Source organism: Aythya ferina (assembly GCF_964211825.1).
Source record: "Aythya ferina genome assembly, chromosome: 14".
NCBI lineage: Eukaryota > Metazoa > Chordata > Aves > Anseriformes > Anatidae > Aythya > Aythya ferina.
The window spans coordinates 7,804,659-7,817,277 of NC_140312.1; the positions used below are offsets into that span (position 1 = coordinate 7,804,659).

The 12,619-nt window shown below is 48.3% G+C and overlaps 2 protein-coding genes across 4 annotated transcripts in view; both read left to right on the forward strand.

Moving 5' to 3' along the window:
* Positions 1-9,255, forward strand: part of ITK (IL2 inducible T cell kinase) — a 30,132-nt gene extending 20,877 nt beyond the window's left edge. Inside the window, exons 9-17 of the mRNA XM_084536026.1 lie at positions 71-150; positions 788-924; positions 1,673-1,747; positions 2,495-2,666; positions 2,934-3,150; positions 3,589-3,653; positions 3,738-3,856; positions 5,997-6,154; positions 6,681-9,255. Coding sequence (XP_084392152.1) covers positions 71-150; positions 788-924; positions 1,673-1,747; positions 2,495-2,666; positions 2,934-3,150; positions 3,589-3,653; positions 3,738-3,856; positions 5,997-6,154; positions 6,681-6,752 — 1,095 coding nt within the window. The 3' untranslated portion in view covers positions 6,753-9,255. The remainder of the gene's footprint in view (positions 1-70; positions 151-787; positions 925-1,672; positions 1,748-2,494; positions 2,667-2,933; positions 3,151-3,588; positions 3,654-3,737; positions 3,857-5,996; positions 6,155-6,680) is intronic.
* A 1,748-nt stretch (positions 9,256-11,003) lies between these two features.
* The window catches only part of CYFIP2 (cytoplasmic FMR1 interacting protein 2), a 53,409-nt gene continuing 51,793 nt past the window's right edge, over positions 11,004-12,619 (forward strand). For 2 of the 3 annotated variants that reach the window (XR_014698002.1, XM_084536019.1), the window contains exon 1: positions 11,005-11,143. The gene's annotated coding sequence lies outside the window, so the exon portion shown is untranslated. Of the gene's footprint in view, positions 11,144-12,619 lie in introns of all 3 variants that reach the window. The other variant, XM_084536022.1, reaches the window with a different exon arrangement.

A 12,619-nucleotide genomic window follows, 5' to 3' on the forward strand; every position in this document is an offset into this window, starting at 1 on the left:
CTTGCCCCCGGCCCACTTCTTTTTTCCATGATGTCTCTAACCAGTTTTCTCTCCTTTGCTCTTCTTGCAGGGTAGGGAAGGAGCCTTCATGGTGAGAGACTCGAGGCAGCCTGGCATGTACACAGTCTCTGTTTTCACAAAAGCATTAAGGTACGGCTGAGCTCAGCAGCTTTTCACATCAATTACATCAATTAAATGGCTTCTGAGAGTATAATCTCTGTAGTTGTTTTGGCATTATAAAGAGAGAGCAGAAGGCTCATGAAAATGATAGAGAAAAACGCTTCCAAAAAAGGCAGAAGAGTTAGCTGCCTTTTGTAAAACAAAGGGTATTAAAGGCTCCACTTCTCCCTGCATCTAAATGGCTGCCTATAAATAGCCCCTTAAACATCACCAGGGTTGTAATTTTGTTGAATTGCCATCCCAGCTGAACTGTCTGTAGGATTAAGATAGACTCATTTGAGGTGGAAAATACAAGACTAGTGAAAGGGTTTCTGTCACGGGGCAGAAAGTTTTGTTTCATAAAGAAGGGGCAGAGAAACCTGGTACTCAACCTGCTCTAATCAGGAAACCTCAGCCTTTCTAGAGATGAGACCATCTACGAGTTACGGGGAGAACACACAAATACACAGCTGTGTTAGCAATTGCAGCTCACTCCTTGCTCCTCTCCCATTCCTTCTGTGTAAGGAAGGTTTTGCCCTTTGTTGCTCTCTTCCCTTCCATCTATACCCCAAATTACTGTTTTTTGTTGCAACCTGTTCTTTCTCAAAGAATAACTCATCTCTTCCAGCACGGATAACAATCCTGTTATAAAACATTATCACATCAATGAAACAACAGACTTTCCCAAGCGATATTATTTGGCAGAAAAGCACGTGTTTGACTGCATCCCTGAACTCATTAACTATCACCAGCACAATGCAGGAGGTGAGTGAAGGCTGAGGCCAGCCAGAGAAGTTGTTGTTTTGCCATGCAGCCAGGTGACTGTTTTGAATGAAGGAAGTCTCTCAAGCCTACTGTCCTTACAGTGAAATGCTATCTTGGCACTTGGATGTCAGTATAATGATCATCTTGACTCAGCTTTCAACATTACATCTTCATTTTGGTGGTCCTTCTGAGGCTGAGGATGACCAACACAGATGTTGTATGTCATCCAGATATAGCACAGAGAGCCCTTTCATTCTCTGGAGTCCATGGGAGTGTGTCAGCACTGCCAGACCATGCTACCTGCTTGAGTTACACTGCAGCACCTTCTTGCTCAGGAGGTGATATAGCCCTGGGCCTTGACTTGACACAAAGTCAGGGACATGGCCAGGATCCATAGCCAAATGTGGGAGGCATCAAAGACTCCTGCCCCTACAGCTCAGGTGCACCAAGGGAAACGTTGGGCTTCAAATATACCTACAAATCAAAGGTATGCTTTGGAATTCCTTCAGAGTTTATAGAAATTCATATTTGCTGACAGAGCAAAAATGGAAATTGAAACTGCTCAGAATTGGCTTCCTTTGAGCAGGCAGGAAATCACACTCTGAATAGAGGTTCAGCTGCCCTCAAGTGGAGCTGAGAACTCAGTACAATAAAACTGCTTCCAGTGTACAGACTCCTTTCTGAGAGGGAGCCACACTTCCCATGACTGTGCCAATAATTGGATCCTACCTTTTCCTCTGTTATTCAGGTCTTGTCACTCGTTTGCGATATGCAGTCTCTTCTTGGAGGAAAAAGGCCCCAATCACCGCAGGTCTGAGCTATGGTATGGAGCTACTGTCTTGACCATTTGGGAATCACATTCCTCCCTGGTTAGCTGGGTGATCCTGAGTATCCCCATTGATACTTACGAATACTTGTGTGACTATCACAACAACAAATAGTTTTCTTCAGATCTTTACATTGCACCATTCCCTAGATTATCATCTTTGCTGTTACCGTTGGTGATCAAGTGATCTGATCCTGCAAAGTCAATGTCTTGAGGAAGGTGCTGAGGCGCTCACTAAAGTCAACATTAGGTGTTGAGGTCTCACTAAAGTCAACATTAGATACTGAAATTAATGCTGAGCAAAGGTGATGGGAACGGGAGCTTAGCATAGCTTAATAAAAGCTGAGTCCCTCTTGAAAGATGCCTCCATCTGACTACAGAATTTTGCTGGTATCATCTTTACTGTAATTTTTGTAGACATCACAGAAACTTAAAAACGTTGTGCTTAGTAGTGTGCATACGCATGGTAGATACAATCCTCCCCGAAGAACTAGTTAGGCAAGAGAAATAGAAAGACAAGATAGAAATAGGATAGACAAGAGAAAAAAGGAATGTTGTTATTCCTATTCCTGAACATGAACTGCAGCACAGACTAGCCAAATGAGCTACCAAAGGTCAGACAGATAATTTAATGGAGAGTTAGAAACTCTCACTCGGAGTTCTGTCTTAATGTATAACCCAGAAAAGCTTTTTCTTTGACATTTTAACATTAGATTCTTACTCTTTCTCCTTTACAATCAACAGGAAAATTGGTCATTAATCCCTCAGAGCTCACCCGTGTACAGGAAATTGGCAGTGGTCAGTTTGGGGTGGTTTACCTTGGCTACTGGCTGGAGAAAACAAAAGTAGCTATAAAGACCATTCGTGAAGGAGCAATGTCTGAAGAGGATTTTATTGAGGAAGCTAAAGTATTGATGTAAGTAGTAGCTTGATTGGATGATTTTCCATGCAGAAATGTATTTTTTTAACTACTACTTTTGAAATTGGATTATATTTAATGCAAAACCAGCTTGCAGTTAGACTTGGTCTACATATTTTCTCTTTTCTGCATTCATAGTTCATAGCTGGACTTTGCAGAGTGCAACAGAGTGACAAAAGTGGGTTGTTTATAACAACTTCTGTAAGGACAGATGGGATTGAGCATATTTCAGCCTCTTTTTCCACCTTCCCTCTTTGTCCACAGGAAGCTGTCCCATTCCAAACTAGTCCAGCTTTATGGTGTGTGCTTTGAGAATACTCCCATATGCCTCGTGTTCGAGTTCATGGAGCACGGTTGCTTGTCCGACTACCTCAGGAGCCAGCGGGGCACTTTTTCAAAAGAAACCCTCCTGGGGATGTGCCAAGATGTGTGCGAAGGGATGGCTTATCTGGAAGAAAATTCTGTCATCCACAGAGACCTGGTAGGTTGCTCCCAGACAGACTTTTTCTCCGCTCCAGCTGGCCTTGCTCCCTTCCTTAATTTCAGCTTTAATTTTCTTTTATTTTCAATAGCTTCAATTACATAGTGGGCAATCAAGTTGCTTCATTCACTGCTGCCATTTTGCTAGGGAGCAGGACAGTGGGTGGCTGTGGATAATCAGTCTGTCTGCCCCTTCTGGGCAGCAAAGGCCTGCTGGTCAGACTGATGGCTGACAGTGTTCCTGGCAACAGGAGCATGCAGGCTATAAAGCGTACAGAAAGCATTAGGACTTCAAGTTCTCACCTTTTTTGTATGGTATGATGTCACTTTGATTCTCCTATTTTTAAGCACTGTCTGCTATACTGGGCTAAAAGCAGCTAAGTGTCTATGACAGCCTTTCAGCACTGACCTTCTGCCTTTGCACCTTCTTTTCTTGCAGGCTGCTCGGAACTGCCTGGTGGGGGAGTCCCAGGTGGTCAAAGTGTCTGACTTTGGGATGTCAAGGTAACGCCACCGGGGCTGCACACGGGGGGGGCTGGCAGGGGGCAAGAGGGTTGTTCAGCACGCTCCCTTCTTTTTGTTTTCCAGGATTGTCCTTGATGATCAGTATACCAGCTCCACGGGCACCAAGTTTCCAGTCAAATGGTCTGCCCCGGAGGTTTTCTCCTACAGTAACTACAGCACCAAATCAGACGTTTGGTCATTTGGTAAGAACCTCTCATCAGAATACAATTACACTGAATAAACACTAGTTCAGAAAAAACAGGGGCTCAGTGCTCATGTAAAATGTCCTCAACAGTGCATCTTCTGGGTCCTAAGGGTGTTTTGTCTGAAAAGCAGCTTAGAAAAGCAAGCCCAAATCAGTGAAGTGAAAGGAAAGAATAGTAAACTGCCTAGATACTTTGACACACCTCAGATACTTCCAATTTTATGTATTATACCTGTACAATGCGATATAATACCAAACAACAATCTCTATTTCATGATGTCATAGAATAAGTGACCAGGAAAATGTTGGAGAGTCACTGACAATTCTGTAAGGAAAAGAAAGGAAAGAGATTTAGGGACTCCATCTCTCTGCATGTCAGTCCTGGGCACTCAAGCTTCACTCAAACACTCTGCTTTTCAAAGTTTGCTTTGCTGACTCCGTTTGCTTTATGCTGATCTGAAAATATTATTTCAGTGCTGACATTTTCTCACCTAATTTCCTGCTCCCTGATGCATTGTTTTACGATTTGCATCTGTTCTTTGGTCTCCCTTCTGGACCCTGACAGATAAGAATGCTGTTGTATATTTTTTCCTCAAAATCATTGGCGCTGGAGATAACAAAGGCTATTCCCTGGCCTGTTGATCTGGCACTCTGATGTATCTGGCCCATCTCCAGCGAACATGCAAATCACGGCAGTGCGGAATGAAGTGGTGCAGTGTGCGGCACACAGCACACAGTCAATGGGGTGCCACTCAGCTCCGGGCCTCGCAGTAAATAATGCAGGATTATAACCTTTGCTAGTCTGTGCTCGTGAATTCTGTGCTTGCCTCTCCCCTTACTGTGCAGTTCGTGCTGGGTGAGGCTGTGCAGTCCCCGGGGGGCTCAGCAGTGTGGTGAGAGCTGGGTGCTCAGGCACATGTGGCTCCTTTGAGAACCCAACCCGGAGATATTCCATTCCTCTTTGGTTTCCCCTGGCATGTGGAGGAGGCTGTCAGCACTGTCCACATAATAACAGGGGACAGCACTGCCAGTGGAGCTAGCTCTGACACTTCACAGCAAAGTGGCAGTGACATGGGAAGAGATGCTGCCTCAGTAAGAACACTCTTCTGCTTCACAAATCAGAAAATGCTGAGCTGATTCACATTTAGGGCCCCTGTAAGAGCCAGATGCCTCCAAAAAAGTGTGTTCAGCTTGATTTACAGTCCAGCCAAGATGGCTCACACCAGTTTCCGGACTGAATTAAATATTTGTGAGTTTTGCACTGGTCAGTCCTCCTTGGTGAATCCTGCAGGCACCAGTGCTGCACATTGCTGGCATTATTACCTGTCCCTCCAGTGGCATTGCACAAGAGGATTCCTCTATCATCTCATGGTCTCATGACTGTGAGATGCTTTCTGCTCTGCTCTGCAGTGTGTTCACCTCTCCTGCCAGGCCTGAAGTTCTGCTGTGCCCAGGAGAAAAAAATGGGTGTGAGGAATTCCCAGTGCCAGGAATCTGCACCCTGGGGAAGTACAGCTGCTTGGCGTAGTCTTCAGCAGAGCCAGTGTCACTGGTGGGGAGCTGCAATCTCATTGCATCTTCCTATTTGAATAATTAGAAGCTGGAAAGCAGGCATTCCCTAGCAAAGTTGACTGGGGAGCTACACAACTCTATTTCAGATCTGCCTGTCTGTCTGTTTTCTTACACAGCATGAACATGGTTTACCAAGACAGTCATATTAGGTGAATGAAGGAATTAAACCCAATAATAACACAAGTAACTTCCATTCATTCCATCTGCAGACCCTCTCTGATCTGATGGCCAACTGTAATGCATTCCACCACAATTTTGTCTCTGTCTGTCTGTCTGTCTTCCACCACACTAGAAAAACATGAGTTTCTGCACTGCTCTGAACAGTAATCATAGGAAATTATTTCAGCGTTTAGGGAAAGGGAAAATACGTGCTGCAATCCTTTGACATTCCATCTACAGGTTCATTAGGGCCTGAATTTTCAGATGCATGCTCGGAATCTGGGTGAGAATGCTTTTTTAAGTAACAGACACCAACACTGACCTGCAAAGGGCATGTGAAGGGGGGCTGTGGGCCTGCTGAAGATGTTATCTGCTTCCTTGTGATTGTTCTCATTTGTTTGCTTTAGGAGTGTTGATGTGGGAGGTCTTCAGTGAAGGTAAAATGCCCTATGAGAACCGCACCAACGGAGAAGTGGTGGAAGAAATCAATGCAGGATTTCGGCTCTACAAACCCAAGCTGGCCTCCAAGGCTATTTATGAGGTCATGAGCCACTGCTGGTGCATGGTTAGTATTTCACCAGGAGAGCCCTAGTTCTCACCAACAAGAACTCTCTTCCCTTTAGTGTTTAGGAGATGCTCACAGGCTAGCACAGGATCAAATCCTGCACGTGAGGCACTTTGTAGCTTTCATCTGTGTTAGCAAGCTGAGTTAAACCCTGGGCTCTTTGGTTTTTATTTAAGCTGCTATCTCTCTAGAATGTGTTGACTCAACTGAGAAGTCTATGTAGCACACTTAAGTTAATTCAGCAGTTAGCTTCCTAAGAAAGCTACGTATCAGTGAAGCTCGGTTTTAATACAGATGGTAAAAATGACAGCCAACCCATTACAAGGTCTTAGTGGCCTCTAGGGAAAACTCACTGCTAGTAGAAAAGAAACTGCACAGAAAGAACTTCATTCTTCCATTGGCATTTTCTCTGTGAGAATGGGTTTTATTTCTGTAAAAGCTCAGTCTTGTCACAAAGTTTTCCTTTGTAACCTCACCATTCCTCTCAAGCTGACGTTAATGTTCTCCCTCTCTCTCCCCTGCTCAGAGGAAAGAAGATCGCCCATCCTTTTCTCTTCTGCTCTATCAGCTGAGTGAAATCTCTGAGTATGATCTGTAATCACAGCACTGGCCACTAAGTGAAGCTGAGAGTCCTGAGAGGGCAGATGGCTGGATTTTCCCCACACGAGCATTAACAGGAATCCTCTCACCATAGACACTTGCCATACACCTGGGGAGAAGGAGAGGGCAGAGGCCAGTACTTCCAGAGAGACAAGATATCCTCAGGTCTTCCAGAGCACAGGCACAGGCTTTGGACTGGCGAGGAAAGTGTTTTGCATCTTACAAGCAGAACCAGCAATTGAGCACAGATTCCTGCGCCACGCAACCCAGCAAGCGTATTTCTCATGAAGATACAGCCTCAAAACTAAGAGATCTGGCATTGCCATTCCAGTTCTGTGAACTGCCAAATTAAGGTCTTCCCTGAGGAAGAAGAAAACAAAACAAAACAAAACAAAACAAAAACCAACTATTTTTGGCTGAGGATGAACATTTAGACATTTCCATGGCTCTCTAATTCAGAGTGGGCTGGACCTGAAAGCTGTGAACAGAAATAAACCTGGGACACAAGGGAACAAACTCGATTTAGTGTCTGCATTTCTGATGCTGATATTTCAAGGTGGTTTTGTTCTTTTACATGATCTCCTCTGAAACTGTGGCTGAACAAAAACAGGGTTGTGGTATCCCATAAGCTGAAGAGGTGCCTGTATGTTCACCCAAGTTTCTAAGGGAGGAAGAAAAAAAAGCAATGTGCTGAAGAGTCTTGAAATTCTCTCAAATTTGTGTAGTGAGTGGGAAAATGGGACTCTCCGATGGGGAAAAAAAGTCAAAGCTGAAAGTTTGTATTCATTTTTTCTTCAGTCCTTCTACATCAGAAAAGAGACCTCCACCAATTTCTTTGAACCAAGCATGGAGGACTCAGCAGGGCCGAGTGCTGGGTGTCTCTAGCCCAGGAGAAGACAGGATCCCACGATCTGATTGCCCATGAGAGGCACAGGAACCTACTCCAGAACCAGTGTGTTTGGAGGGAAGGAGCCAGAGGGCGCTGGAAGGGTAGCCCTGAGGAGGAAACATGGAGTGTGTGATCAGTGCGCCAACGATAATGAGAAGTTTTCGCTTACTTCAAAGAGCAACTGAATCATCAAGTAGAGAGTTTTCCATCTCTTCTCTCAACAAACTGGTGAATCCTCTAGGGACTGATCAAAGAAAGAAAGGCTTATGCAAACGGACTGCCTGGGTACTTCTTGATGAGTTCCACATTATGAGGTGACAGTGCGGGTACTTCAATTAAAATCTACCTTTTCTCCGCAAGACAGACACTGATTTGACGTAACCGACCTCCAAAACAGTAGCATGCGTGTTAGTGTCCTGTAGAATTTGTAAGATCAGGATTTCTGCTAAGCATTAACTATAACTAGGGAAGCCAAAAGGCCTCACAGATGCTATGTGCATATATGCAATCTGTATTTTTGATGTTCCTGTGTTTGGGCAAGCTAGGACATGGGTAAACCTTACGTGACAACAGTTTACAAAAAATCTGAGGTGCAAACTTCCAGCAGCAATTTCTCATGTCGTTACAGAAGTCAAGTTCAAAGATGTTTGCCAACAAAAATGGAACAAGGAAATACTGTAATCCTATGATCTCACATATCCTGTGTCAGACTGTTTCTTCATAGAAGGAGGTCAAATTTTTGGTATTTTTCAGACCTGTGGTTCTAAGGTAGCAGCCAGCATCTTTTCAGGTTTATGGATACAAGCAAGATGTAGTTCCTGCCCTATGCATCTTCCCACTTTGCTTTGTTTCCATACTATTCTCCTTCTACAAATATAATCCAGAATGACTCTCCCAAGCAAGGAGAATCCTACCATTCAGACCAGTTGTCAATCCAAACCAGGGTCAGAGTGCTACCTTCTGGTCAGGATTGCTGCCAAAATCCCTCAGCAGTCTGAACTTACATGTGGAATATGAACATCTACAAAATAGATTTGGATTTCTTGCCTACAGTGAATTTAAGCTAAGTTTCTCCTTGTCCCTCTCACCCTTTTAGTCTGAATTAGCCTGTTGTCACATTCCCATGGTGCTAATTTTGGTGTTTAGCCAATGCCATTTTCAGTAGCCCTACGCAGGTTGAACTGCATGCACACCTATGGCTAAGTTTCAGGCCAGCTGGCCATAACCCCACTCTCTCCCCCACCCCACTTAGAGGAGCTGTACAACCGCAGGATGCTCTGAAATGTTTTTTCCCTGGGCACAGCCACCAAGCCCATGGCAGGGATATCCACAGGCTCACAAAGCCCAGCCTCTGGCTTGCTGCCCTTTCCATCCAGGGAGCAACCAGGGATCTGTCAAGACTGAGGAAGTTGCTATTATGTAGCAGCAGTGTTGCTCTTCTAAGAATTGTTTTGGAGGCTATATTTATGTTTGATGAGATAAATGTAATATTTATTAGCTAGGGAGCATTGCACGAAATAATATTGTAATGTCTTACGTTTGGTCTTCTTTAGCAGGAATTTCTATGTACACAATATATATTTTTACAAATAATAAAAATACTTTGTCCCAACTGTGGCTTTCACTATATGTCAGCAAAAATGCAAAAAACCACCCTTATGCTTTCATAATCACACACCCTGCCCTTTCGCAAAATCCTCCCCTCCAAGAAGCAAACAGGCTTCTTCTGGCTTTCTGCAACATCTTCTGTTCCCAGAGCTATGGCTGCACGCTGGGGCTGGCTTGGGAAGTGTTAGGAAGTTTTAGGAAGCTGTGGCCTGGTCCCACTGCTCTGTCCCAGCACGTCCCCAGCCTGCTGCTATGGTGAGCACTGGCACAAAGCTGGTGGGTCTGCCCCCACTGCCAGTCCTCCCATCCTGCAGTGATCTGCACAATAAACACAAAGCTCGTTCCCTTATTCTGTAACCTAAGACAGCACAGAGCAGAAAATTAAAATAGCGTCACAACATCTGTCGAATTCCCATCACCCTGAGCCTGGCTGATAACAGGAGCAGGTTAAACTGTACACACACACACAAAAAAAAAAAAAAAAATAGTCCACAGCAGTTTTTACTGCCACAGGTTTCTTGAACTGACCTTGTTTCACCCACGGCCTCAGAGCAATATTAGCTGTGAAATCTCCCAGATCTGCAATAATAATGTTCACTTACTGAATTTTTCTGACAAGCAATAAATAGTAAAAAGAGGAATGATGGCTACAAAATGTTCCAGTTAAAGGTGAGATAGAAGAAATGACGCAGAAGGGAATGAGAAGAGTCTACACAGAGAGATGCAGATTTGTTCAGGTATGGTCCTATCTGCTAAAAGGCTGTTTCTATCACTGCCGTACTGCTTTGTGGTTTGCAGACCCCATGCCAAGCTAGCACGGACAGCAGAGCCGCAGCCTCTAAGGAATTGGGAGCGGTTACCCTAACGCAGGAAGGGCCAGATGGCAACCTGCTTGTAGCACAGGCTGATGCTTAGGGAAGGGACACTGCCAAGGCCACCAAGGAAATGGATCTAGACATAAACACCGGCTTTCAGCAGTCTTGCACATCCACCAATGTCTTTCAACCAGCAGCAGCAGCTGAGAGGGCTGCCGAAAAATGAATGAAGGCCCCATCCAGGGTTTGCATCAGTTACGGCGAGGAGCTGCTGCTCTGCAGGTTGTAAGAGGTCCAGTTTGGATTTCATGCCAGCTCTGAAGAGCCGTATCGAAACCTTACAAAGCAGCGTGGGCAGAAGGACTGGAAACTCGTCTCCGAAGAAACGCCAGATGCCAAAAAACGCCAAAAGGAAGCTCTTTGGCATGCAGTGCTGACTCAGAAAAAGCTCGGAGCAAAGGCATCGCCTCCTGCCTTCCACCCCTCGCACTCCCAGCCACCCAAAGCTCCGCGGGCATTTTAAGCACAAACCTTTCACCGCCACCCCGGCTGACACCCCCGGGCGGTAACCTCGGGGCGGCGGCACCCCTGGCACCCAACAAGGGGGCCCTGCCTCCCCGGGACCCCCGGCAGCCCCTTCCCCTCCTTACCGCTGCCCAGCGGAGGGGCGCGCATCCCCCGGGTACCCCCGGATACCCCCGCGCATCCCCCGGGCACCCCCCGCGCATCCCCCGCGCATCCCCCGGGCACCCCCCGCGCATCCCCCGCGCATCCCTCGGGTACCCCCCGCACATCCCCAGCGCACCCCCCGGGCTCCCCCCTTGCAGCCCGGGGGGGGAGGAGCCGCTCTCCCCGCTCCAGCCCCTTCCCTCGCCGGGGGCCGAGGCTCCCCCCGCCGCCGTGCGGAGGGGCCGGCGGAGAGCCGCGGAAGTGCACTTGCTGCAGCCATTTCCTGCTCTTTGTGCGGGCGGCGCGGAGCATCCCGGCGAGCTGCGGCCCCCCCCTTGCCCCTTTACCCTTCCCTAATCCCCCAGGACCCCCCCTTTTGGTCCCGGCCCCCCCCCATCCGAGCGCCAGGTGAGCGGGGCGGGGGTGGGAGCGCTGCGCGGGGGCTGCGCGGGGGTTGCGCCGCCGCATCCCTGCAGCTCCGCGGCCCCCGGTCGGGATGGGTTTGTTTTTTTTTATTTATTTTTTGGAGGGGTGTCGCGATGGGGGTGCCACCCGGCGGGGCAGGTGCTGTGTCCCGTCCCCCCCCACCACCACCCAAGGGTGGGAGGCCCTGGATGTGCGAGGATGTATCCCATAATGCTCCGTGCTACCTGCGGCAGGCAGCCCCCCCGCCGGCAGAGCACGGCGCCGGAGGGGGGGGGGGACACAAAAATCCCCTTCTCCCCTTCTAGGATGGGGGGGGGAAAGCGCTGAGCCCCCGGCCCGGTGGGCGCTGCAGGCCCCGGGGTGATGGCAGCGCTCCGCACAGCCCGGTGGTGGCGATGCTGCCCCCACCCCAAGGGGGGGGAAATGGGGGAAGAGGCGATGGAGCGGGGCGGTGGGGCCAGGGGCAGGAGCTGGCCCTGGGGGAGTCAGGGTGGGGGTCCCCAGGGTGTCCCCAGGGGGTCCGCAGTCAGCGCCCGCCGGGGGAAGATGGTGCCCAGGGCGAGGAGGGGAGCGGGGGGATGCTGAGCCGGGGAGGGCTGCGGCGGGCTGGGGGCCTTGATGGTTATCCAGGGTCGTGTTTTGGGGGCGGTGGGAGATGGGGGAACGTCCCCCATCCCCAAAATTTCCCCCCACCCGGGCGGAGGCCGTGAGCAGGGAGCGTTCCTTTGTAGGCAACTTTCCAGGCGGGGAGGCTGGAAATGCATCCCGCTGGGAGGAAGGGATGGCTCCTGGGGGGGGCTGGATAGGGATGGGGGGAACAAGAGGCACACGCTGGACCCCCCTCGTGCTTACTGGGCCTTATTCTGCCGGCTGGGCTGAGGAAGGAAGAGGGTGCCGGTTGGGCGCCCTACGAGGAGGCCGCCAGCGGCACAGCTTGTCCCCCTTCGCCATCTGCCGCTTTCCCCGGGGGGGTTGAGGCCGCCAGGCTCAGGCCACAAAGGTTTTGCAGAATTAGGCTAGGCTGCAGCACCCCCGAACCACACGGCTAGCCAGAGGAGAGCACGCTCGTGTTCGGCGCGGTGACAGTTGTCAGAGGTTGGGCACGACGCTGGGTGGCCAGCCCGCTATTTTGGTGTCTGTCACAGCCCTGTAATTCTAGGGTAATTCCCTACAAAGGATAATGCCTTTCTCCTTTTCTCTGTGCAGCTAATTGCTGTTAATGAAGCCCGAGGAATATGGAAAATCTTCCATTTTCTGACCCGGGTCTCTTTAGCAAAGCAGGCTATCCTATCATAATAAGAACTTTATTAAAAAACAGTTATCTTATTTGCATGAAAATAGGATGATCATTTCTGGAAGATCAGTAATTGTCCGACTATTAACAGCTCATTTCTGTATGGTTCAAATTCTCAATAAGTGCTTTGACTGTCAGCAAAAGAGCTTGCCTGGAAACTTGCT